This window comes from Pteronotus mesoamericanus, unplaced genomic scaffold, assembly GCF_021234165.1.
Source record: "Pteronotus mesoamericanus isolate MK-2021 breed Mesoamerican mustached bat unplaced genomic scaffold, CSHL_Meso_final contig_657, whole genome shotgun sequence".
In the NCBI taxonomy this organism is placed as follows: Eukaryota; Metazoa; Chordata; class Mammalia; order Chiroptera; family Mormoopidae; genus Pteronotus; species Pteronotus mesoamericanus.
The window spans coordinates 5342683-5369938 of NW_026555229.1; the positions used below are offsets into that span (position 1 = coordinate 5342683).

General features: G+C 38.3%; 1 protein-coding gene across 1 annotated transcript; it reads right to left on the reverse strand.

The window, feature by feature from the left end:
• Window positions 1-738: 738 nt before the first annotated feature.
• OGA (O-GlcNAcase) lies at window positions 739-27069 on the reverse strand. Its single transcript, XM_054581399.1, has 16 exons — window positions 26423-27069; window positions 22541-22592; window positions 21748-21845; window positions 20286-20416; window positions 18925-19096; window positions 16799-16897; window positions 15624-15908; window positions 13666-13824; window positions 12588-13201; window positions 11838-12012; window positions 8360-8445; window positions 7278-7382; window positions 6298-6383; window positions 5817-6009; window positions 4182-4341; window positions 739-2894 (listed from the first exon to the last, which is right to left on the reverse strand). Exons 1-16 carry the CDS (start codon window positions 26619-26621, stop codon window positions 2758-2760), a joined length of 2751 nt encoding a protein of 916 aa, XP_054437374.1. The 5' UTR covers window positions 26622-27069; the 3' UTR covers window positions 739-2757.
• Window positions 27070-27256: the final 187 nt, after the last annotated feature.

Sequence of the window (27256 nt, forward strand, 5' to 3'; positions counted from 1 at the left end):
CAGAGGGGAACTAGATTTAAAAAAAAAAAAAAAAAAAACAAAAAAAAAACCTTTCCAATTCCCCCAATGAGGTGTTTCAGGGCAACATTTTCCCTTGCAAAAGCAAGTATTGTAAATGCGCTGATTTGCCTTTGCCCCAAGTGAGCCGCGGTGCCTGAGGTGACTCAGCCCCGGGTATCTTGTACCCAAACCGTTCTGCCGTCTCCGAGATGCTTCCTGCTCGTACGACCTTGCAGCGTACTGTCCAAATGGCCTGCCCTCCGCTGCGCGGCAGATGCTGGCTGGACGCTGGCGCTGGCCGGCGGAGGACTAACTCCCGCTCCTGGCAGACGCAAGCGTCCCAGCTTTGGTACAATACTTCCCATTGAGCCCAGAAACTAACTTCTGCCTTGGACTCCTCTGTTCCAGCCTTTGACTGAAGACCAGGCAAATCGTGTTCCTTATCCCATTTGGCAGGAGGACCTCACTCAAACAAGTTGCCCCAATTCACCCCAGAGTTATAACTGGCAAAAGGGTGGCTAGGCCAAGGACCTACTTCCTAACTTTTGATTTGCCTTGAGGAAAACCTGATGGAAGTCTTTCATTGGAGATGGGAGTGGGAAAAAGGACAACCTTCAAGAGCCTGTCCATAAACTTGGAACAGCTGTGGAGAGGAATTCCTACTTGTAGGTGACGCATGAAGGGCAAGAGGAAAGGTAGGAGGCAGAAACAAGTATGTTTACACAGTACACCACCACACACATTCGATTCAAGTTTTATTTTGCTTCTTGCATGGTCTTCAGATAGTTTTACAGTTCATTTTCTACAGAAACTGAGCTGTGATCTAAACAATCAAGGAAATGTGATTCCAACCTTAATAAATATTCATAACCATAGAAGATAGCTTAGCACTTTACAATCCTAGAGTGATGTATGTATAGGCCTGGACATCTGTTTCACAGTTAGCACCTGTGACCAGAAGACCAGCCAAAGTTATTAGAAGCCAAGAAAAAGCCACAAGCAAATGCTAAAAAAAAAATCTTGATTTCCATAGGAGGGTGACCCTGAAATCCTCCAGATAAAATGCCATAATAGTTCACTAGTATAAAAAATGTACTTAAAGAGAAAACCAAGTGACATAAAGCCATTTAGAACAGTATCTTCTAGAGATATTCCTTTCACATCTCAGCCCTTGAAAATGCAAACTTGGTTCCAGCTTTCCAACATACTATCATCCTGATATCCTATCAGTTAAAGGTTTCTACCCTGAAAATGAGGCCTCCTTCCTTCCTCCCTCCCTTCATCTCACCCATTCAGTGCACACTCATAGGCATTGGTTGAAAGTCACTAGTGGTACCACTCTAGGTACTACACTCTTTTAAGACTCTCAAAGTCCACCCTGATGGAATTCTAGGAAGGGAAATGTTTCTAGTTTCCTCTCCTTGCCCTTTCCCTCTTATCTCAAAACTAAAGAGCTGATACAAAAATGCAGGGAAGCTGATAATAAAATACTGTTACAAATCTATGGAGAAGTCAGCCAGCCATGATGAAAAAATCTGCGGAGATTACCTGCTAGCCTCATGCTCAGAACCCTTAAAAACACCAAATCTAAATCAAAATACATGAAGCTTTCAGAATCTGTGGTTAAAAGGAAAAGATAACCATTAAGTCATTGGTTAAAGTATACTCATTCTTTCTCTTTTAAAAATCTGATACAAACATGCAAGAATTAGACTCTTGATTTAATAAAACCAGTAGTAACAGGTCTTGAAATTAAAGGACACCTGATCTGAAGGCAAACGGGACCAATCACAGTCCCTGAACCCTACGTGACAGATGTCAACCTAACATTTCACATGCTGACCTGCATTGAGGTTAATTTCTAGAAGTGACTGCACTTGCAACAAGACTCCTATGAAGTTAGGCTCTTGTACCCAAAGCGGTTGTGGCCTAGCCCTAGGTGGGAGGCACTTTAAAAATTAAAAAAAAAAAAGAAGAAAAAGAAAAAGCTACCTTTCACTAACTTACATTATTCAAAGTGCCATCCTGAATCACACCATTTCATTTTCAAAGTTAAAAAAAAATTACAAAAACAGTAAACACAAAGGTAGGCAAATCACAGCTAGTTTATATACAAAAATTTACAAGTTTGTCATTTTTAGGTTTTTGCCACAAACAGGTGCACATTTATCCCTACAAAGCACAACAAACCTGAACCAATCATCACTACAGGAGGCAACTGGCCAAGGCTTTATTACAAAAAGCAGAAAAATTGTCAAAAATTGAAATTATTCAGCTTAAACTATGCCACAACCATCCCACTTGGAATTTCCACCCTGAGGCCTCCAAAACCCACTAAATCTTTCTCTTTTCTGCCATGTCCCCAAAGAATGAGACATTTCATTCAATAAGCCGAGGGTGACAAATGATTTCTGATTACTTAGGTGCGAAATGCAACCACACTGGATGCAGAAAACAGTGCTGACTACATTTATTTAAGACCCCCTCCCAATATGCCCATGTAAGAGGTCCTGACACCTAACACAAGACCCCAAAAGGAGGCCCACATGTTTCATATAGGATGTGCACTAATACTATCTTCTTCCATCCAGTGAGTAGTCTCAAAGTATGATGAGTGAATTTTACATAGTCTTCTTTGTTTCCAATCTCAATTGGCTGATCTGTTTACCACTCCAGAAGCTGAACTGCATGAAGACCCCAACCACCACCCACCAGGTGAAATTAAAGAGACTTCCGGACAGTTCATAGCGCCAAATGTCACAGGCTCCGACCAAGTATAACCACATCCTTTGGAAACCCTTCCATTTTTGCAATTTCAAAACATCCTAACTTGCTGTAAAATTCCAGAATTCTTTTATCATCTGGTCTCACTTCACAGAAAGCCCCCCGGGAGCCTAGAAATAAAACAAATAATCAAAATGTGTTAATTACTAGAATTATGGATATGAATTGTGACTAATCTTTAACAGATCTCAAACAGTATCATAACAGGAGTTTGTCTATACCAGCCCCTAAATTTCATGCCAATTTTTAAAATTTGCATTAATGTTCAATGAATAATATTAATCATTATTAAATACTGCAGTGATAACTATCTTAAATGGACACGTTAACTAGCTTGAATGTGGTTATTATTTCACAATGTATTTCAAGTAATCAAATTGTACACCACAAACACACACACACACCACCCCATTCTTAACTGTCAAATATACCTCATTAATAAAAAAATAAAAACCTTCAACCACCAGGGTGAAAAAGGTGAAGGGATTAAGTAAAAAAAAAAACAAAAAACAAACAATTTCAACCACAAGTTAAACTTCTCCAGAAAGAAAACCTTTTGGGGAAAAGGTTCTAAGAAACCTCAAAGCAAAGGATATCTCTGTTTAATGTTTTAATATGAAGTACCATTGAGGGACTCACACCTATTCCGCTGTGTGTCATAAGCCAGTATAAGTAAATGTGTTGCATATTCTAACATACTTCATATACCCACCTGGATGATTCAGTTCCAAGCACAACACTAAGAATTATGCTTCCTCCAGAGTTGTTTCAATTATCCCACAACGAGACACCACTGACTCAAATGGTACAAAAATGCAGTAAGTGCATTTCTCATGTATCCACAACCCTGTAATGAGGACTCCAAAAACTGCCCAAAGGCTAAACAGTTTTTTACATTTTTTAAAAGGCTGTTTTAAAAAAAGACTATGCAACAGAAACTGTATGTGGCCTTTAAAGCCTAGAATATTTACTATCTGGCCCTTCACAGAAAAAGTCTCCAAATGAAGTATTTTTGAAGGTTGAGTTTAGATAAACTCAAAAAAAAAAAACAAAAAAAAAAAAAACAACAACGGGTGACTGCATTCCTAAATGAAATTTCTCCCCAGAGTTCATTTAATTTTCAACTATCATTTATGAGTCTCCTGGCAAAATAAATATAACCTCATGTACTCACTTCTCATTTAACCGAGGCACAAAATAAGCATTTATATTGTAAAAAAGCAGCATTTTTCAATGATTAATACACATGGAATTCTTGCACAACTAATAATGCAGAAGTCAAATCATAAATAGTGGGGAAGGGAATGTAAATTCACTATAATTCATTTCTTTTTATCCTAAAATAGAGTCCTGTCCCCACCTAACCTAAACACCAGCAACTCCACAGACATACTCACCATTAGCCTTCAGTGAAGACAGGAGGCAGGCCATCATGCTTTTGGCTACACTTGGGTCAGTTACTTTTTTGTGAATATCCATCTTTATGAGAGAAGGGAAGTTGGCAAGGAAAGTTTCTGGCAAAACTTCCTGCTCTTCGTGGAAACTCAACATTATTTTCTAAAAATTAGAATTTTCTAAAAATTAGGATCTTTTGATTTTCAACAGCCACTCATATATCTATATCCCAACTACAGAACTCAGCAACAGAAAAGGCAAATAATATTCAATAACTCTTCCAATCATAATTATCACATGCAGAATTAGCTTATAGTTCTAGCTGAAGCGTTTTCACTTTTAAAAACTTTTCCCAAACATAATATGGTATTATCTTGGATTGAATCCTGGGACAGAAAAAGGACTTTGTCGCAAACACTGGTGAGTAAATAGTGAAATTTATAGTAACATACCAAAGTTGGTTTCTTAGACTTTGATGAATATATAGAAAATGGGTGAGGGATATACAGGAGCTCTGTATTATCTCTGTAAATTCTTTAAATTTAAAATTCTTCAAAATATATTTTTTAAGTTTGTATGGCTTTCACAAAAAATGTTAATGTACTTAATGCTACTGAACTGTATATATGTACACTTAAAAATGGTTAAGATAACTTTTATGTAATGTACATTTCACTACTTTTTCAAAAAAGGTTTGTTATTAGACACACTGGTCATTCTTTATACGTTCTTATGCTGAAAACTGTAATTGTCAGACACGAAACAGCAGCACATCAACAGCTCAACCACCGTCACACTGTAGCCAGCATCAACGTAACCCCTTAGTGAGGCCACTCCAAACCAGCCATTTATTACATAGCCATCTGGCTAGGGCAGAAGGTGAAAAATAAAAAACTACAGAGAGGACATGAATACACTGGTGTGGGGACAGGGGCAGAGAATTTCAGAAAAGGGAAAGAAGAGCAAAGTAAGAGTCCAAATATAGCTGAAAGTATTTATTGAACATGAAAATTATCCTTAAGAAAGAACTACTTTAAAAAATGCATATACTGAAGTATATACCAAAACAATCATTACCTGATCAATGTCAGGCATAGTTTTTAGAGGAAAGATTCAATGAAGTTGGAACAGATACATAACAAGAAGTGCTCCTGTCAGAAGGTAGACTCTCAGAGGAGCTCACCCCTATTGTTTAATTATAATGAGAAAAGCATTACTAAGAAAGCCAAGTTAGCCTCCTGACAACCAAGCAAAGAGATTTTAATTACCTATACTTGCCCTGAGTACCCAGAGAAAAGACCATACATCCTTAAATTTGGTGCTTCAAAACAGGGAGAAAAAAAGAAAGGTTCTCTCACAGCCTACATTGTGTTTTTACTTGATAAAGTTATTACAATGCTTCCAAATCAAAAATTGTCCTAACACTGAAGGAACAGTGGAAAGGCGCATGCTAAGAATAAGCCCTTATTCTCGTCTGTAAGAAATTTAGAAAGCACTGAGACTTTAAGATGTATCTTCTTGAAGGAAGGAAGGGAGGAAGGAAAAAGAAAACAGGAAAAATGTTATCTGCTTCCTTTTTATTTTAGTAAGTACTTAAGTAAAAATTACTATAGTATGATTCTAAACCTGTGCATTACCTCCGCCTCAGACAGTTCTTTGTCACCATTTGGCTTGGTATACTTCTCTTGCATGAAGGGAATCCAGGAAATTTTACATTTCTTAATGAAGGGGGTCACATCTACAGTGCCCAGGGCATAGCCACATATGCCATCTTCATCTTCTAGGACAAAGCAATAATCCAGGCTGAGGGAAAGCAGCCCTCCTACTAACCTGCTCAAAGAAAAGAGGCCAAAGTGAGTTTATAAATTACCGACACAAAATTCAGACCTCAGTGATGAATTCAGACCTCAAGGTCCAAAGCACTTGAACCTGTGGAAACTACACTTGGTGTACAAAGAAACTGGAAATACACACATATTAATGTTCACGTTTATTTAAAACTAAAGTGAGATTTCTAAAAAACTGTACTGCCAGTCATCACCTCCCCTCAACCTGATAAACCTGGCTTTGAAATATTTATTTCCCAAATCCAACAAATCCAAATACTTCATCACATACTTGTCTCCAATAAGGTCAGGCTGACTTTGAAAAGGTAAACCCACTCCATCGTCATACATTTCTCTGCAAATCTTGTACACGGAAGCCTGAAAATATAATCTAGTTAAGCAACACACCAAGAAAGAAGGCAACAGAATTTAACAACAATGTGACTCATAAATCAGTCTGGACTTCTAAGACAAAATGTCTGGCTTGTCATAATTATCGCCTTTGTTTTATTAAATTAACATTTACTCATTGAGTCATAATTGTAACACCAGCAGAAAGCAGAATGGTTACAGTAAACACTAAGAAGTGCTTTGCAGGGAATGGCTAGTTATAGGGAGTAAGTAGTGGATTCAAAATCCAGCAAACTGCCCTGGCTGTGTAGCTAAGTTGGTTAGAGCGATGCTCTGATACACCAAGGCTGCGGGTTCAATCCCTGGCCAGGGCACATACAAGCAGCACCCAATGAATGCACAAATAATTGGAATAACAAATAGACGTTTCTTTTTCTCCCTCCCTTCCTCTCACTCTTAACATCATTTAAAAAAAAAAAAACAAACCAGCAAACTATGAGATTCTCTCCGTTTTCTGAGACATGTTTTAAAGATGTTATTGTCTTTAAACAGGTTTGCTTTTCTCTGTAGCTGTCTATAGCACGTAGTCACTTCCCAGTGGAAAATTACAGAATACAATACATCAGAGAAAAGCAGCCAAAGACAACATATCATTTAGACAAACTGAATGTTTAGTAATTCCAACTCTGAATATGTTTCATCTGATTTTCTTTTTTAAGGGGAAGAATTAAAGAACATATCACAAGATGTTAAGAGTCTGAACTCCTTAGGCTCTTCCCTAAATATACCCCCACCCATGATCAATTTTTAGTTAACTCCATCTGAAATTCATGTTTAAGGCAGAACTGATTAACCAGAAGTCCAAAGAAAAGTAGTAATGTGCACCATAATCATATACCAGGCTGGTAGGTAGACAATTACCTCATCTTTAGGAAAATATGGTCTGATAGTATAAACTTTGGAGGTAGGAGTCAGTGGGGGTGGTTGAAAAAAGAGATCATTTGCCCCATCAATTGGCAGCAAACGCTGTGGAAGGGAAAAAAAAGGAGATGAGTTAGTGTTGGGAAAATATCTACTTCTTCACATGGGTGTGCACTGCAGATTACCAACTTAATATTAACTGGCTACTGCAGGCAGACCTAAAGAAGAGGGGTGTACTATTCTTTACTAATATAAACACCTCTTTGCTGGGGGAGGGGAATGCTTCTGAATAGAAATTACCCAGAATGAGTTACATAGTTTTAGTGGCATACTAATATGGATTTAAATTTACAGTAAAAACAAAACAAAACAAAACAAAACAATCTCCGATTTTTTTTTTTTTTTTTTTTAAAGAAAAACCAATCTCATATAGACCATCTTTCTACTAAAAGATGGCAAACAGAATGTCAGGAGGAGAGGTTTGGTCTGAAGAGGGTTATCTGTCCAGGAGACGCTTTATCCCCAAAGCAATGCGCTTCAGTTTGCTGTGCGCAGCAGAGCACCTGTTGGGGGGAGAAAAGTAGAGCACCTGAAAAGTCCATGAACAAATTGTAATACCAAAAAATGCTTCATACTCTGTTCACATTTTCATTAATAGACTGTTCTGTCAAGTATAAGTTTTATTTATAAAATAATTGTGAAAGTATCCAAAAGCCCTTTCACCATTCATTTGCATAAATAGTCATCATTTTTGCTCATGGAGTTTCCATTGGCAGACAAGCATGCGCGCATTGTGCATTGCGGGCGCAGATTAAAATGCTGTGCGACCTGCAAAGAAACAATGTGAAGTGTATACCTAGAGCCGCTGCGCTTCGCGGGCGCGGGGGGAATTGGCAGCATCTCCTTCAGAAATTACTGTGAAAGAGGAGGAAAATTTGATTTAAAATCCAGCTATGTAACTAAATTGAATTTGGGACTAGAAAGCCTTCGGCAGACCAATCCTTCCAGCCATCTGATGCGCAACATAAGGTTTCTCATAAAACAAAGAAAATGTCAATTCAGTTGTGAATTCATATTGATACCTGGAACTCTCCTGCTAGACCACCTCTAAAGGCCCAGGGTTCTTGGTCTCCAATTAAGAACTGTGCTGAAGAATGACTACGACACCCTGTTGAGATCAGATCCAAGCGGAGAACGTTACGAGAAAGGGGATTTCCTGGGGTCTCAAACGTCCAACAAACTAACAAACACTTCGTGGAATAGCTCTCTAACAATAATAATCCAGGGTTTCAGGACAAGGCTGTGATAATAATTTTTAAGAAATTCATAATGGAATTTTCAATACTGAGATTCCTTTCTCTGATTAACGAATAAATACTGTTAAGATTTCTACCCTTTTTTTAATTGTTGGAAGAAAAATTAAGTCTCAAGTTTGTCTGGATCAAGTTTATATATCCCCTGGAAACAGCTATAAAAATAAAGTTAGCTGCTTGCTCTGTAGTGAAATTATAGTAACTATAAAGTGAAATTAATGAGACAAATAATAAGACATTTTATTATCACAGCCCATGAAGGAATCAAACCTGCCTGAAGTCACATTTTATATTTTGAGGAAGGGTACAGGAAAGGGGAAAGGGGGAGAAAAGGGTTAATCTTGTCAGAAAACTAAGGTCAGCAGAATGAATAAGGGAAATTATTCACTAGTTGACAGCAACACAATGAGAATTTCTTTTTTCCCCTAACAAGGACAATCCAAATTCAGACTGGGCTAGTAACAATACTAGCCTGACAGAAACTGAACAATAAGAAGAGCCGACTGATGCTCCTAATTTGTCCAAAGCTAAAACATACTTTTCTCGAAAGTATGACAATTATCTGGCTCCTCTGACTGACCATTATAATCTTTGCAGTGCACTGAACACATGCACGGAGCAGCAGACTTTGAGGTCCAGAAGTCAGCATTAAGGTTCACCACTTAACCAACTTCATATTCACAGGCAATGAATGCAGCTAACAATAAGAGATAATTAAAGGCAAATATTTGGAGGCCAAATCAGAATCACCTGCCTAGTCTTCTGACAAGATAAGCAGCGCAATATAGTTCTTTTCCATTTGAAGACAGCATTCTACCTCCTGTTCAAGTTAACAGTCTCATCAGTACAAGGTATAGTGTGCTAGTCAGACAGTCCCAAAGCAAACCAATTTTTTTGCTGACAATTCACGCCCTTTAGAAGTTTATACCCAGGTTTGTCATTTTTTAGGGGTAGGGGTACTTTTAAAAATATAAATATATATATAATGTTAATATTTGTAAAATAAATATGAAATGGGGTCAAAATTTAGGCCATGAAGAGAACCTGCCCCATTCCATAGCTCAGTGTAAATGTACACTGCAGAAAAACAACTGTACCTCTCAAACTTTAAGATCAGCCAATTTCCCCTATTCCCCACTTTGAGACTACAACATAACTAGCACTTCCAACTATTATAATAAAAAGCTGCATGTACGAAGAGCTGTGTAAATGAAAACATGGTTAATGCCTCAGTCGCTGCGCAAACGTGACTTCAGTTCATGCCTACTGCCCTTAAATCTACCTGAGCTACCTCACAAATAGAACCTTTCAATTTAAACTAATTAATCATGACGCGCTGTGAACATCTGCCGCTGTCCATCCAATAGTAGTAGACACTTGTGCTGAGGATTCTCCCATCTGTACACAATGGGGAAGAAGATAATAGAAGTCGTTAGTAATCAAAAGTACTGCATAGCCACATTCTTTAAAGGACTGAATGCCAACTGGACTGGAGAAAGGAGGAAAACAAAGGGTTCTAATCAGTAACTCCCTGAAATTATTATAGAACCATAAAAATACTCTACTTATTGTGAGCTTTTGGTAAAGCTATGTGAATACAAAGATGATCATTTAAAACTTCTAAGATGCTCTGACCTTCAGACTGTACAACAGCTCTATACAGTCTGGGAAAGCTGCACGAGAACTGGACAGTACAGAGGTAAAGCCTGAGTGGAAACAACACAGTAACTATCTAATCAAGAATTTAGTTTTTGCCCCGGCAGGTGGCTGAGTTGGTTGGAGCATCGTACTGTACACCAAAAGGCTGTGGGTTCAATTCCCAGTCGGGGTGTGTGCGGGATGCAATCAATTGATGTTTCTCACATGAAAGTTTCTTTTTCTTTCTCTCTCCCTTCCACGCCCCCCCCCCTTAAAATCAATACACATATCCTCAGGTGAGGATTTAAAAAAGAGAATTATTTAATTTTTAATAATTCTTGAATTAAAAGCAGGGTGGAAACTTAAGATTTAAATCCCTATAAGGGCTAATTATAACCCCCTGGCCAGAAGCCCAGAAGGCAATTGCTGTCATCCAACTATGAACATAGAGGTTTTTCCTGAGCCAAAGAGCAGAGATATAGCACAGAAAATGATCTCTTGGAGCCTTTCAACAAGAGGTCAAAAATCTCTGTTCCACCTGTTGTGCTATATACACAGGAACCCGAAGTTCTACATTTTCAAATTAACAATCAAAGACTATACTCTTAGCTGCTAATTAGTTGTATCATAGGGAAATTATTATATTTTTAATATTTAAGAGCCCGAAGTGTAGAGACAGAAAGTGATAATCTCATTGCCACTGTTTCTTAGTTAACCTAAGCTCACAGCTTTTCACACATCTACTTCACAACCAAGACCACGTAACCCATCATCGTATTTGTGACTACTATGAAAACCATGACATGCCAGTTCGCCTTGCTGCCTGCTGTGTGCTGTATTTTAAGCCCATTACATATTCCTTACAGCTGGACTGATAACCTGGAAATGAAATGAGGTCCCTGGAGAAACTTGGCCATGCTGGTGCTTTTTACCAAGTTTGAACATTTCCCAGAAAAAATAAAAATAAAAAAATTCGGTTTTCAAAGACGACATACAGAAGTCCATTTAATGAACAGAGTTTTTAGGGGGCTGCAATTTCCATCCCCTGCCAAAACCAATTACTTGGTAGAGAAATAAAGAAAAAAGCCATGTAAAGTAATACCAAGTAGCACCAGAATAGCCCACCACTAAAGCTCGCATGCGCACAGGGCTGGGAGGATGGCTTCCTCTTGCCAGGCCCCTTAGGTCATTTCGGCAATTGTTCTATTAAACAGCATTAATGTTATCGAGACACAGCAAGCAGCAGAGAGCTTACCCAGTCACAATTCATAGTGTCTTGTCTCCAAATCAGATAAAAATGGTATACAGGGTTCCATCCAGGAAGCATTCAGTCATAGCAAGTTAAAGTCAGTACTTTCTAACACATTTTCAAAATATTTATGCTGAATTAGCCCAAGGGAGAAAAATCAATGTGCTCTATGCATTTACTGAGACTTGCACCTCAAGCCTGCAACATGGCTACATGTCTGAAGAAACTCTAGGCAAAGAATTTAAACAGTTGGAAATTCACAAGTTCCCTAAAGGTTTTTCTCCCTGTGGGATAATCTTGTCTTTTTTTTCTTTTAAAGGGACAATATATCTGAGAAGACATTATTCCCGGTGCACCTACCTAACCACTGTACAAAAGACTTCACCATTGACATTATACTCTTGATATCCCAAACATAGGAGTACATGTCATAAAGGATTGTCCTGTTGGCACAATTGGAAAGTCGAGTGAACATTCCCATCACTAGTCCGCACATCTCTTCAAACTTGGCTGCTCGTGACCGCCATTCTTCAATCTAGTGAGGATCAATAAAAAGACTCAAAAAATTGCAAGCTTAACAAAATCATCTAAAACATAATCATAGACTAAACTGATTATCAGGTGCCCGCAATTTATCCTAACCACTAAAGAATGACTGAGCTTAAATTCCTCAAACAATAAAACTACATGTCTGCCTGGCCCAGTAGCTCAGCTGGTTAGAGCACTGACGAATATACCAAGGTTGAGGGTTTGATCCCTGCTCTGGGCACATACAAGAATCAACCAACGAATGCATAAACAAGCGGAACAAATCGGTCTCGCTCTCCAAAAATGAATAAATTTAAAAAAATTTTGTTTTAAAGTTTGTGACTGCTCAAACAGACAAATATTCCTAAAATAATCAACTATGACTCTCTTTCATTCTGAACTATAAGGTCCAACAATGGAACTGTGCATACCAGATTTAGTAGAGTCCACATTCACTTCACAGACTATATTCTAAGATGTGGCCAATTTCCTGCCAGTTACCAAAGTATTCATTTAATACCTCCCCCGTATCACCAGGGGACCCATCCAGGCTAGAGAAGCAGGTAAATTAAGCATACTCACTTTTTCAGAGTCTTTTCCTTTGCAATTGACACTGACAACACTGCTATTTGCTCGAAGCCACTGGAACTCTCGTAACATCTGTGCTCCTTTGGGTCCATGCTCATAGGGCAGGTAGAAAAGATCAGCAAGTAACTGCAAATCCTCCAGAGTCACTTGCTCTACAGTGTACAAAGGCTTTTCATTTGGACCTGGCACAAACTGCTCCTTGTTTGTCTGTTCATCAGTCTGCATAGGGGCAATATCACTGATGCAATCTTCCTGCATAGACATCTCTGGGGATTTTGATTCAGCTATGCTCTCTTTATCAGTGTCCATTGGTTTCAATTCCTCTGACATTTTAGCTTCTACAATTTCAGTTAGTATTTGATTGTCATTCTTGCTGTCTGTTTCTTCTTGCTTTTCCACTACCATGTCCATAGGTTCCTCATCTGGCTGTTTCTTTTCTTCTTCCTTGGTCAGAGCTGTAGGCTCACTGCTCAAGGCTGCTCCCTGGCTCATAATGGGCTCCTGGTAAACTGTTGTAACTACAGTTGTCGCATTTAAAGAGGGTGCTGCAACTAAGGGACTCCCATCAACTACACTTGCTTTGGCTCCACTGTGTGCAACTTGCCTACCTACAAAAATAAATTGCCAAAAAGATAATCAATATTAGAAACAGAACAAATCACAGCTAAAGAAATATTTTCTTATATCTATAACTGGAACCTTAGTATCAGCTTCCAAATATTATGAACCCTGAGAAAAGTATAATTTCTCTAAAAACCACCAGGGAAATAGGGAAAAAAGAGAAAGAGGATAAACATCCCTAAACATTCCAATACCCATTATCACCTCTTTTGAAAATCCGTATTTAAAAACAGTTAAGTAACTATTTTAAAATAAATATTTTGCAAACAAATTAGCATTCCATCAAGATAAAAGCTATTTAAGACCAAAAGAAAGATTTTTAAAAACCTTACTTTTCTCTAGACCCCTAATCATTTTGCTTGGTGGGCCTATGACAAAGCACATCAAAAATGTTCTTTATGACTCAAACCACATGATCCCACCCCCTTAATAAAAAATCGCCAAAACTCACTACTGTACTGATGAGGTACACCAAATTCCTGTAACCATTCTGTTAAAGCTAGCTTTAGAGCCATCTGTGGGCTATAAAGTATATCAGTTTCAATATCTTCATCACTGCCTTCATTTTCTAACTTTATTTGGATTGATACAGTACTGTCTTCACTGTCAGCTGCAAAAAAAAAGAGAAAGAGCACAAAAACAGTTTTGATTACAAAAGCTTCCTGAAAGTGACGAGGGACAAATGTAAAACACTGATTGTTACAGTACAAGTAAAGCAAAGAACTGGAGCAAGAACAAGCCTGAAACATAAAAATGCAAATACTACCAAGACCCTTCACTGACCAACTTCACTTTAAATAGTCATGTAAATGTACTGCTAAATGTAAAGTCCCAATTGAAATAAAAAACACTAATTTTAGATTTACTGTAAATGTCATTCATAAATGTCCACTGAGTACCAATTATTGGGAATGCAAGGTTAAAGGCACAATGCTGTCCATAAAGAAAACATTCCCTACCCTTCAGGGGATAACTTAATGGGCAAATAATTAAAAAATAATGGGCAAAGTAATAAATGCAATGGGGAGAAAGAGTAAAATCTATTAGAAAGTCCACGTAGGAGCATAGATAATAAGCAAATAATGAAACTCTGAACCAGGATAGTGGCAGAAAAAAATTACGTCTGAACTCTGGCTTGATATTCAGAACCCTCTATTCTTAGCTATTCTTCTGATTTCCCTATTCATGGCCCAGTTTGGCTAATGTCTCCTCAACATGCTTCATGCCCTGCCTTAAAAAAGATAGAAGCTAAGAGCCATGAATATAGAAGGCATGGGGATTATATCCCTAATTTTGTGTGTTTTTATTAGGGAGAGGAAGGGTAACAATGACTGAGCTTTAAAGGGAGGCATTAATTCAATAAACAGAATTGGAAGTAGGGGTACAGAACTGAGAAAGAGAACACAGCTACACACCAAATATATGGTGACGGAATATGATTTTACTGTGGGTGGTAGGCACACAATGCAATACACAGATCATTTATCATAGAAATGTACACCTAAAAATTGTATGACCTTATTAACCAATGTTACACCAATAAATTCTAAAAAAAAAACAAACAAGCATATAACTACATACCACCAAGCATCATAATGTCCCATTTCAACACCCCCAAATGAATTAAAATTCAAATAACTTTGAATTTTCGGTATCCAGTTTTCACCTCCAGCCCACCAACCCTTTAATACCCAACAAACTTTATTAATACTTTGACCCACTTTAAGTATTCCTTCCTCTATAAAATTGTTTCTTACCATTAATTTGCTTATCAGAATTAATCACTCCCTCCTCTGTGTTCCTATAGCACTTTGTAGATAATTATCTCAGCACTTATTATATATAGTACAGTTGCCTATATGCTTTATACAACACCAGACTGTTCTTCAAAAGCAGGGACTACTTCATTCTTTGCACCCTTAGTGCCCAGGAAGATGCACTTGCCACACAATAGGTGTTTAAATGTTAATGAATAAAAACTAGTCAGCATTCTCTTAATTGAAAATAATCAAATTTTCTTATAAATAAAAATTCAGAAAGCCAATGTTTAAAAAAATGAGAAAATGTTTCATAAATGTAAGCTGAATCTAAATATGTGAAAAACCTCAGATAAGAATAGCTCACCTAAACTATCCCATTGAATAAAAATCACCGGAAAACATAAACTGAATCAGAATCTAGAGATAACATTAACACTAAAAAACTAGCCAGTCTAGTACTCAAAGGCTAAGACACATTTTAAAAACAAAAAATGCCGGAGGCCAGGCAGCTGTTAGGTAATCTGTCCAAAGCCACTCCAGCCCTTCCTCTACCATACATTTGCCTGTACGTATCTCATTCATAGGAATAAACAACACATCTTTAAAAAAATCTCTTAAACTGTGGTCAAGGGTAAAGTAGTATACTTACTCATCACTACATCTTTTCTCACTCCATTCATGTTTGATCTGTACCAGGTGGCAAGGGTGTGGATAGCAACATAGTTGGCTTCAAATTCACAATTTGGATTAGTCAGGACTCCTTTTAACCGTGGGATGAGTTCTGTGGACCTTCCTTTGTATGGGCCCAGAAACAGTCTCTTCTGATCATAATCATTAGCATGAATGTTATCCCAGATTACGGGAGCTCTCTTAATGATCTTAGAAACCTCTTCAATGGACTCTACTGGAATTTCTTTAGAAACAACTTTGGGACCTAGAAATAATGACCACCTTTAGTTAAAACACCTTCACACATGGTTCTTCAAAACATACTGCATACAATATTTCATTCTATTTTCTTTGTTATATGTATACTAACAATTTCGCTTTTTAAAATAATGTCTTTTTACTTGGTTTTATTCATTCCCCCCTCCCAATATTTCTTCAGATCTCTAGAGACACAATTAGTCTAAAGGTATAAATATTTAAGGTTTGGGCAAGCTTCCTGACACCAGTATGTTAATAAACAAATTTACAGGTAAATTTTTTTTTCCATTATAATACAGTATATCCTTAATTAGACAAATCCCAATTAACCTAAATCCTGGAAGGTTTTCTAACCTTAATTCTTAGAATAAAAGCTAATATAGCTTGTTGATTATTAGCTGTCAATCTAGCAAGACAGCTTTCATTTTATAAAAAAGAACAGGCTCCTAAGACTGGGATCAATATCCTTTAGCCCCATTCCAAATAGATCTATTATTTATCAATAAATAATGTTTAGATTCATTGGAAATCCTCAAAGATGTTTTTAATACTAAGTGAAAAAGTATACTTTGTAGAAGAGAATTTTAAATTTTACCTATGTACTTAATTATTTATTGAGGAAGGGAGACCGAGAAAAACATTTATTTTTGTTGTTCCGCTTATTTATGCATTCATTGGTTGATTCTCATATGTGCCCTGACCAAGGACTGAACCTGCAACCCTGGAGTACGGGGACAACACTCCAACCAACTGAGCTACCCAGACAGAACCAAGAAAGAAATTTTTAGTAAGAAAGTTTTCTGGTTAAGGATCAGTATTTTAAAAGTATCTAATTAACCAGATCAACTAATTTCTCTGGGTCCTAAAGTTTTACTGTATAAATCTTAAAAGACTTACCTGTCCAAAGCACCTCAATTCCAGGTAGAAGCTTTTCACCCACAGTCCTTAAATAAGGAGACTGAGACACGTTTGGGTAACAGAAAGTGCCACAATATTCTGAATGCAGGAGGAACATAAGTAAAATAGTCAGAAGTGAAATGGTCATGAGTTTTTAAATGAGGGGAAAAAATGTCTACCAATTTTAAACCCTTTCATCCAAATCACAAAAGGCCTCTGTATCATGCCCCAAAAGAAGTAAACTTAAGTGGGAAGTTCATTTAAGCATCAGTCATTTAAAAAAAAAGTCAATTCATAAAATCTGATATTCTCCCTCTAATAGTAGTACAGATCAAGCCTATAATTGCTAGAAATACAAGTTTACTAAAGAAATAATTTAAAAAATTAGCATTTTTAACATAATTCTACATTGCCTATGTGTCTTGTGTTACAATCAGAGGCCAAATAGACTGAACTGACATTGTAACAAAGATTGCAACATTATCTGGTTACTAGTTCTCAACTGCAACTAAATTATAATTTATAGTGAACTAAGTAATTCCCAGTATAATCTTACTATCATTTGAGTATGTGTGGTATCAGATCACCAAGATCAGGTCCATGGCTCAATACTCAAGACAGGCACACACACAAAATTAAGTTGTCTAAAATTTCTTAGGATTTATTTCTTATTTATGTCTTCCTAAATAAGTCAATTCTTGGGAAAATTTCTTAAAGCTGAATTTTGAGAGGAAACTAAAGAACTAAAACATTTTCGGTGGAAGAAATAAGAGAAGGAAGGAGAGGAAGGAAAAGGAAAAAAATACTAAGCTTTTCCTGCTGACTTCTGAAAAGTAAGAGCCCAGCTGGGAATGGGAGGAGCGAGAAAGGACACAGAGATGCATGGGCAGAAAAAAGGATAAGAGAAAATGAAAAGTGATTAAGTTAAAAGCTATGTAAATTCGTTTTTTTCTAATTTTCATTTTGATACTGTTCATATATAGTCGTCCCCCCTTATCTGCTGGGGTGTACGTTCCAAGACCCCCAATGGATGCCTAAAACCTCGGCTGGTACCGAACCCTGTAAATGCTGTTTGTTCCTATACATATAGACCTATGATAAAGTTTAATTTATAAATTAAGCACAGAGATTAACTAGTAGTAAAATAGAACAATTATAACAATACACTGTAACAAGTGTGAATATGGTGTCTCAAGATATCTCATTTTACTGTACTCACTTTTTCACTTTTACACCTTCTCTTTGGCACATCTGAACTGCCAGCATCACTACTCTCACACTTTGGGGCCATTTTAAGTAAAATAAGGGTTACCTGTCCAGAAGCACGGCAATACATCCACAGCCAATCCGACAACCAGATAGCTAAGTTACTAGCAAGCGGGTATCATATAATATTTTTACCATAGTTCACCACAGGTTACTGAAGCCACAGAAATCGAAACATGAATAATGGGGGATTATTGGTATTTCCAGTACTAAAAAATACATAAAATCTTTTGCCTTTTCAGTTGTCTTATATAAGGCCCTAAAATTTCTCCAGTTTAAGACCTTGAACACTATCTTCTAGAAGAATTCCTACCTTTATACACCCAAGAGAGAGAAGACAACACAATAAAGCCCATACTTAGTCTTTTGAAAGTTAATGCACAGAGTCCAGCAGAAGTAATGCCTGCTTGAGTGAGGTTGGTAAGGTAATAATAATATGGATGTAATAATTTATAGGTTTTTAAATATGTTTTTAAAGTTCTTAAAAAAGATTTATTTATTTTTAGAGAGGGGAAGAGAGGGAGAAAACGAGGGAGAGAAACATGTGTTTGCATCTTGCGTGCCCCCTACTGGGGACCTGGCCTGCAACATGCCTACACCGAGAATCGAACTGGCGACCCTTTGGTTTGCATGCCAGCACTCAATCCACAGAGCCACACCAGCTCTGAGCCACACCAGCTAGGGCAATAATTTATAGTTTCAATTTGAACATTTAACATAAACTGTCACATAGTGTGCTTGAGTGTGATAGTTATGTTACTGAATTACATGCTTACGATTTTGTAATAAAAAAGGGGCATTATTTGTGCTGAACCCTGTATTTCAAGAGTAGACAACTACAAAGCTATTATATACAATACCTGTGGGACAGAAGAGGAACGTTTCTGGTTCTCCTAGGTACTGATAAATTTCATTTGTGATGGAGACCTGGGCATGAGCAAAAGAACTGAACACCTCTTTGTCTGCTGCACACATATTATGGTCAATATCATCAAAAAGCAAGGCAAATGACCTGCACCCAAACTGAGAAACCTAGGAAAAGAAAAAAAACAAGAGGTATTACCAGCTCATCTTGAGTAAAAATACAGGATTCCAAATATCAAAGTATGTACTTAATAGTTGTATTTAAAAGTAAAGTATTTCCCTTAGTAAAATGTTCAAAGCCGAACCTACTGTTTTTACATTTCCTATGTTAAAAAGCTAGACAGTTTTGGGACCCACTTTTTTCATATGGGTTTGAATGCATTCTGCCAGTATGTTCCAACAAAGCTTCTACTGAATACTATGTGGCCTACCTACCACCTTAGCAGCTAATTATAAAAGATCAAACTGTCAGAAAAATATGAAAACATGAACAATAAGTTAACTCATGACATGAAAAACCAGGCCTGTTCTAGTCCCAAAAAATACACTGATCCTAATTAATCTCTTTGCACATAAATTTTAACTAGGCCATGAATCAGAAAGAGTACCACAGGAGAAGTTGATCAAACAGGAAAATAACTTAACAGCATATTCATGGAAATTTAACTACCTTTAATGTTTACCAGCCATTTTAATGCCGCAAATAACAAACTTTTACCTAATAAAAAATTATGTATTTATATATCAGCAAACATATGTATCTGCAAATTTACAAAAAAAGTTACGCACCTTTTAGGTTAAGTAGAATTTAGAATGCAATCTGGTTCACCAACAGCTTACCTATTTACTTAGTCTATTTTCCTTCTCATCTTGGGAAACTAATCATTTCCAGACTAAATTACACCTCTTGTTCATATAACTGAAGGAACTGATGTCTAACAGGTAAAACGCTGTTTCTATAACCTCAGTCACAAATTCAGTCAAGCACCCAATAGTACATAGAGTTTCTCAAAAATGTGGGTCTGGACACTTAGCGCAGAATCACCTAGACTCTGAGACAACTCCCCACCCCGAATCAGTGGAAGAATCTCTGGGAATGGAGACTATTAGTCAGCATTCTTTTAAGCATCATTTCTAAGGAAGTTCTTATGCAAAATATAGTTTAAGAAGCACTGGTACCTCCAGTGAACTCACTTTAGAAAATATCCCTCTATCAAAAGCATTAAAGAAAGAAATCTGTACAGAAACAAAAAAGTATGAATTAGCTCTTCTTTTAACATCAAAGTAAAAACAACTCAGAAAATCTAGTTTCAGGTACAAATTCAGGGAAAAATAATGAAAAAGTTAAGGAAGTTACCTGATCCAGTTTGCGTTTCAATGTAGAAACTTCCTTGGGATTAGAAAAGGTAATATCCAACCCAGGTGAGATAGCATAGATGAACTCTATTTCGTATTCCCGCGCAGCAGAGATGAGAGTCATCAGTTGTTCTAAAGAACAGAGTCCATGTGTTTAGAAAGCAGCATAGGAAACTAAAAGAACCTCACCTTTCAACTGAAGAAGTCACTTTCTCCAATTTATGAGTCAAGAAAGGAAGTCCCTTATTTTCACAAAATTGTCATGTTCAATGTGACAAAACAAAAACATGTTCTTAAATACCAGGGTTAAGTGATGGCCTTAACAACCCTGACCCCTCATTTTTGTAACTACAGAAAAATATTCATTACAGATTTTAGATTTTTAAACTGTGTAACAGTTTTCCTAACTAAACAGAAACACTATTCCGTAACAGGGTATAATCTTTAAATAAGTTTCAGTGGTATTTCAAAATAGTCATTTGACTGTAAATTGAGTATGGATCACATTAAAGTTCATTACGAGCATCTCCGGAAAATAATTAAGTTGAAGACACACTTAAATTATATAAAATAGTAAACAGCAGTCAACGAAGATGGGATTAAGTTTTAACTGCTTCTTCACAATTTAAGAAAACTTTTGTCTTCAGTGCCTTGGCTGGGCTCTGTAACCGAAGATCCTCTTAGCTACATGGGTATATTATTTAATTCCAAGTATAAAAATGTTTCCCCATTCACTCCAGTTCCTTCCAAAAGCACCATTTGTCTAATTCACAAGGAGGTTCTGTGATTTACTACTCACTTAGAAACTTTACATAACTAACTCAACACAAGAACATACATTACAAGGACAGTTTAAGATTGCTTTTCACTTCAGTACAGGCAAGGACTAGGGTGAGGTCTTCATTTTAAAGACAGGACCAATAATAGTAATTGACTGGTTAAGACCAAAACATACTTGAGCCTAAAGCAAAAGGATCAAAACACTGATCCTGTCTTTTATTTAAAATTCGGCATTTTTTTCATGGATTTTTCTTTCTTTCGCATTAATTAGGTCTTTAAAAACCACATAGAATATTATTTAATCCCAATTCTTTTTTTTTTTTTTTTTTGAGTCCTATAAAATTTGCACCCAAAGTGGGTGCCTTGCTTGCCTGGCACTAGGCCTCGCCCTGCTTCAGCACCTCTTTCATCCAGCGGCCCACTGTTTAGACCACTGAGAAGTTAAAAAATATAGAGTTTCTGACCACAGAACAGATGAATATACCGGTGACTCACACCATGGCTGTGTACTGTTAGTGCTACTCTTTCAATCTGGACTAGCTCATGTGGTCACCAGACAGAAGAAAAGGAAACTACCTTCAAAGTGAAAATAAAATACTTAACAAAATTCCTATACCACTCTATTAAAAAATACAGTTTTCTTCACATATTCTGAATCTATGGATTAAAAAGAAAAAGATTACCAGCTTCCTCCACTGAATACATCTCTCGCCAAAACATCCTATGTTTGTAGTCATCTTTGGGGGCATACAAGTATGTATTTAATTCCCATTTCTGAAGCCTTAAGGAGAAAAAAATTACATATGTATAAACAGGCAACATGCATAGGCTGTAAATCTCAATTCCTTCCTTTTCTTGAAGCATCTCTCTCAAAATGCTAATAATATTCTCGGACAGTAGCTTTTAACCTTTTTGTAATCCAGTGGAATTGCAAAAAATACTACAGTGAATATTTTTAGAAAGTATATTAAACAGTCTTAATGAAAAATACAACTCTAGCCCTTCCCAGGTGGCTTAGTTGGCTGCAGCGTCATCCCATACACGAAAGGGTTGCAGGTTCGATACCAGGTCCAGGCACTTGCCTGGGTTGAAGATTCCATACTTGGGGACTTATGGGAGGCAACCAGGCATCCATGTCTGTCTGTCTGTCTGTCTGTCTGCCTGCCTGCCTGCCTGCCTCTCTCTCACACACCCCCCCCCTAACGAACATATCCTCAGGTGATGATTAAAAAAGGAAAAAGCAAACAAACAAAAAAAAAACACCCCACACAACTCTGGGTGAGGTAGGTAAGGCCCAAGACCTATTCAGCTTCTCCAGGAAACTTTGAGAACCAATGGCCTAAGTGAAGAACAGGTAAAAGACCAACTTCTGCAACTAAGAAATCAACAAATTGCACCTGGCCTATTACTCATATTTCTTTAAACAATAGGATATGTTAATCATTTAAGATTCTCTATCATAAAATAAAAATTTACCTTCTAAAAAGTTCTTTTCTCTGTTCCATAACCCAAGGTCTTCCATAAAATCCTGGATACAAAAAAAAAAGAATGAAATTATTTTCAGGTTTCAAAATGTGTTAAACTGTTTGAGAAAAGCAGGTTACAAAACATATAGTACAATCCCATTCTGTAAAAAAATGTTCACAATATACTAAAATGTGAAGAGCATTTAGTAAGTAAAACATTAAAGTGCCTTTGGATGGTGAAATTATAAAAGGGGATTTTTATTCCCTTTTTACTTAAATAAATTTTCTGGTTTTTCTACCATGAACACATTACTCATATGATAAAGTTATTTAAAAACAGCTGGACGTTATCTCTCTTCACTGCCAGAAAAAGACCAAATGTAATTCAATCTAACTTTGTAAAAAATTATCTCAATCTTACAATGGGGGAAGGGGAAGCAAAGTAATCTAAAATTGCTATTAATAAAAATTACTACCTAGAAGGGTAGTTAAAAGCTGCTTTTAAAGGATGGAAGGGAGATAAGGCAGGAAAAAAAAAAATCAAGAATGCAATTAGAAAAGAATCTGATTGACCTAATTTTATGATCACATTTTTAAGTTCCTGATATAATAAAAGAGACCCAAAAAACACTTTAAACTACATTCACAACAAATTCCTCAGTGGAACCGGCCCAAACAGGAAGCTCTCAAGCCACCTCAACTATCTGAGAGCAAAGGTCTGAACAACTAAAATTCAGTAACAAGACTTGCTCCAGGGGGTGGGGGCCAAGGCCACAAAGCTGCAAACTGCAAGGCCACTGCAGGAAGCAAACCTGCAGACTGATCACCTCCGACTAGGTGTAAGCAGGTAGGTATTTGGAGCTCATTGTTGTGCTAATCAACAGCTTACAGCTCACCTAACTTTCATTTTCCACCTCTCTCAGTCTAATCACCTATAAGAGATAAGGACAAACTCTGGGGGTACCATGAAGATGGTCAAACTTGCATTTTGAATACAAAATGCTACACACACACCCCCAAAGTCTACCTACCTAAGAGACTAACCTAAAATCAAAATTTATTAAGGGTATTAAGTTCCAATCTCTAGAAAAGATGGTTACTTTGTACCATAAACAAGGAAAGTAACAGACCAAAGAAAAATTCATTATATACTAATGTATAAAACTGTAGCATTTTCAATCTTGACAATTCAATGTTACCTCTTAAAGGTTATCACCCTCTTAAAGTGATCTTGCCTTTAGGTAAATTTTATAGAAGACTATAGCTTTTCTACAACACTTAGCATTATCATTTTTATCTTAAAGGAGTAGGCATTAAACATCCCTTTAGAGTTGTTTCAATATAAAAAAGAAACACTTTTCAAGAGTTTAACATTTTAATTTGAAATGTTCCTTATTCTTTGAGAGACAGGATGGTTTCAATTCAATGGGGCCACAAAGAGGAAGCAGTGCTGTTACACCAAAGTTAAAACCACAAAGGTTTGTGAGGGGAAGAAAAACAAAAAAAGGAATCCTGTAATACCTACAGCATTTCTATCCTCATTCATTTTAGGAATGGTGCCAACTTACAAGTACAAAAAAAAAGTACTTAGCCACCAAGAAAATATAGGAGGGAATGGGACAGAATTTGTTTTGAGTGGGATGGAGGAGGGACAATACACAAGAGATAAGACAACTCTATGCTTTGAGTAGTTCTACTTCAATACCATTCTGAAAAACCAACCAACTTATTCAATCACAGAAGGCAAGTTTCCCTAGACCTGCTCTAGTCTAAGATTTCTGTATCTGCCAGCACTCTTTCCCCACCCTCCACATCAAGATCTCTGATAACAAAACAGATTCTTCTTCTAGAATCTCCAAGCACTCAAACCCAATAAATATATTAATGGATAAGTCACACAAAGCAATCCTGTTTTCACAAACTTTCACTCCAGTCAAATACTGAAGCAGTTTTCCATTCTGTCTTCCCTTAAATTCTGGAAATTAACTTTCAACTGTTTTACTCCTTATTGAAAATGATTCTATATTCCGCTACAGTTTAACTATCTAAAATACGATAACCATCACCCACCTTTCAAATGAATACTTGATGCCAGAGATTTTCACAATTTTCAGCTGGTGTGCAGCAAGAATTTTTAAAACGTGATACCTGTTTAGTCAGAAGCACCAACCTTTTTTTCCCTTAGACTGTCAAAAAATAACAGCCAACACAACAACAGCCATCCGGTGTGAATGAACCAAAGCTATACCTATTTTCTTTTGCCAGATAGGCAAAAGATATATATTTTCGGTGAGCCATAGAATTTTAGTAATTAGTCTGTACGCCATGAGATGAAAAAAGTTGAAAATCACTCCTCTACACTGGGAAAGCTGAAGCTCTCAACTAAGAGGGCAACCTTCTTTCTTTTCTTTTCCCTACATGTTTGGTTTTTAAAAAAACTTTTTATAAGATTTTATTTAGCCCTGACTGATGTAGTTCAGTGGATTGAGCGCAGGCCTGTGAACGAAAGGGTCACTGGTTCAATTCCCAGTCAGAGCATCTGCCTGGGTTGCGGGCCAGGTCCCCAGTGGGGGGCGCGCAAGAGGCAACTGCATTGATGTTTCTCCGTTCTTGCTCCCTCCCTTCCCCTGTCTAAAAATAAATGAAATAAAATCTAAAAAAAAAAATGTGAAAAGATTTTATTTATTCTAGAGAGATGAGAAGGGAGGGAGAAGGTGAGGGTGAGAAACATCTATGTGCGAGAGATACATCGATTGGTTGCCTCTCCCACGTTCCCAGGTATGTCCCCAGTCGGGGGCCTGGTGAGCAACCCAAGCATGTGTCCTCACCGGGTAAGCACTTTGGTTCGCAGGACGGGGTTCAATATACTGAACCCTATCAGCCGGGGCCCTTTTAGTTTTTTCCTATATAAAAACTATTTCTTATATACTCTTACTCCTATACACACCATCACATATAGGGTAGAATAGAGCAGACATCTAGGAAACGCTGGGTCAGCCAAAATACTTCAGAAAACGCCAATATATTCTGTACTCGAGAAAACAGTAACGATGTAACTGGTTAATGCTTTCGTAGAGTATAAGGCGGAAATACTTGTCTATCATGTTAATAAATTGTAATACAATCTTCTGGTCATTTTCCCCAACCACCAAAAGAGTCCATCATTCCTTTTAAATGGCAATGGAAGGGAGATCTCGAGAAGGGCATTTTTTAAATCTCTTCTGCAGTCACTAAATTAAAATTCTGTATCTGATATACGAGAGTCAAAACTTCCTCCCTCAGGGGGCAAAGCACAATAGGTGGTAAAGGGCAATTTTCTAGGCTGCAAATGAATCTTCAAATGGTGGGGGCGGGGTGACTGGCCAACAACAAAATCCTAAACTAAGAGGAATTAGTAAAACTATAGGCTTACCGTGCGTGCTTCCCTTCACTCCAGGAGTACAACAAGCACGTTTGTGTAGGGTTCCCCCCCTTCACCCCCGCCAAAGACTGACGACAGCATCACTATACACATTTTCCCACTTGAACACAGACCACCCTAAGGAATAACATCCCACGGTACAAATACGTATCTACAACTCAAGAGCCTAGCACTAGGCTCCTTACCAGCGCCTCCGCAGGAGAACGCCTGGCTCCAAGCCCAAGGCGGGTGGGGTCAGGCTCAATTGCCAGAGGGGAATTCGACGCCATTTAAGAACAAGAAGGGAGACTTGCACACCGCCTCGCCTCCCGCCTCATGTTAGCAAGGTCAAATCTCATATCCGAGCAAGTTAACACCCTTGAACAGCATCCTCCCAGCACCGCCGCCACCCCGCATGAGGACAGAACCTGTTAGTACTGGAGCGAGGTGGGGAGGAAGACGCTCTTGCCCAGCCCGCGCCAGAACGCTCACCTTCCACCACGCCGCACAAGAATCTCCGAGCACCTCCTCCCGCCCCGGACACTGCTGCTCCCCCAGCCCCAGTGGGGTTGTCTTCTCCGGGGGCCGGAGTTGCCGGTGGCTCCAACGATGCACCAGCGGAGGCGGCAGGGTTGGCGTTGAGCTCGTTCTCCCGCTCCTCCAGCGCCGCCTGGCTCTCCTTCTGAACCATTCTGAACCTCTGGCCACTGCCACCTCTATGGGTCCTCCTCGGCCTCCGTCCGCTGGGCCGCGGGCCCAGAGCCCTGGAGAGGGCCTCGGCTCCAAATGCTCGCCCCTCCTGCTCCTTCCCTTCCCCCGCTGCCCTTCCCCCTCCCACTCCGCAGGGACCTGAATGCCCGGATGAGAAGGGCGGCGGCACCGGAGCGAGCCCTTTGTCAGCCGCTGCCTCAGCCTAAGCTGGGGAGCCGGAAGCCTAAGCGGAGAACGAAGCTGCGCCTCCCGTTCCCTAGAGGCAGACGGCCAAAGCTTCTTTTTCGTTCTCAGTTAGCCTGTGTTGCACTCCCTATAATCTTACTCTGCCGCTGTTTTCCCTCCCTAAAACCCACGATCTCTTACACCGCTGCCTCTACCGCCAGCTTCCTGTTTATCTGCACTGCGCCTGCGCTAGAGACCGGCTCAGACCGGTCCCCTCAGCCCCACTCCCCCGCCTTCTTTTGGGCCAGCCTATTGAGTTTCATTCGGTAGGGGGAAGTAGAACAGAGGAGACGAGAAAAGCAGAAGGTGATGAAGGCAGTAGGATGTACCATTTATGCTCTCCACCCTCCAGAACGAGCCCAGCGCCCTGGAACGGACCATTACCGGACC

Bases quoted from the DNA above. Each gene is read 5' to 3' on its own strand.
- OGA (XM_054581399.1), bottom strand. From the start codon at position 26,621: ATGGTTCAGAAGGAGAGCCAGGCGGCGCTGGAGGAGCGGGAGAACGAG. The intron at 20,417-21,747 runs GTAATCTTTTTC...TCTGTTCTTTAG, and splicing joins GTATTCAGTGGAGGAAGCTG to AACAACTGATGACTCTCATC. The intron at 15,909-16,798 runs GTAAGTCTTTTA...CATTATTTCTAG, and splicing joins AATTGAGGTGCTTTGGACAG to GTCCCAAAGTTGTTTCTAAA.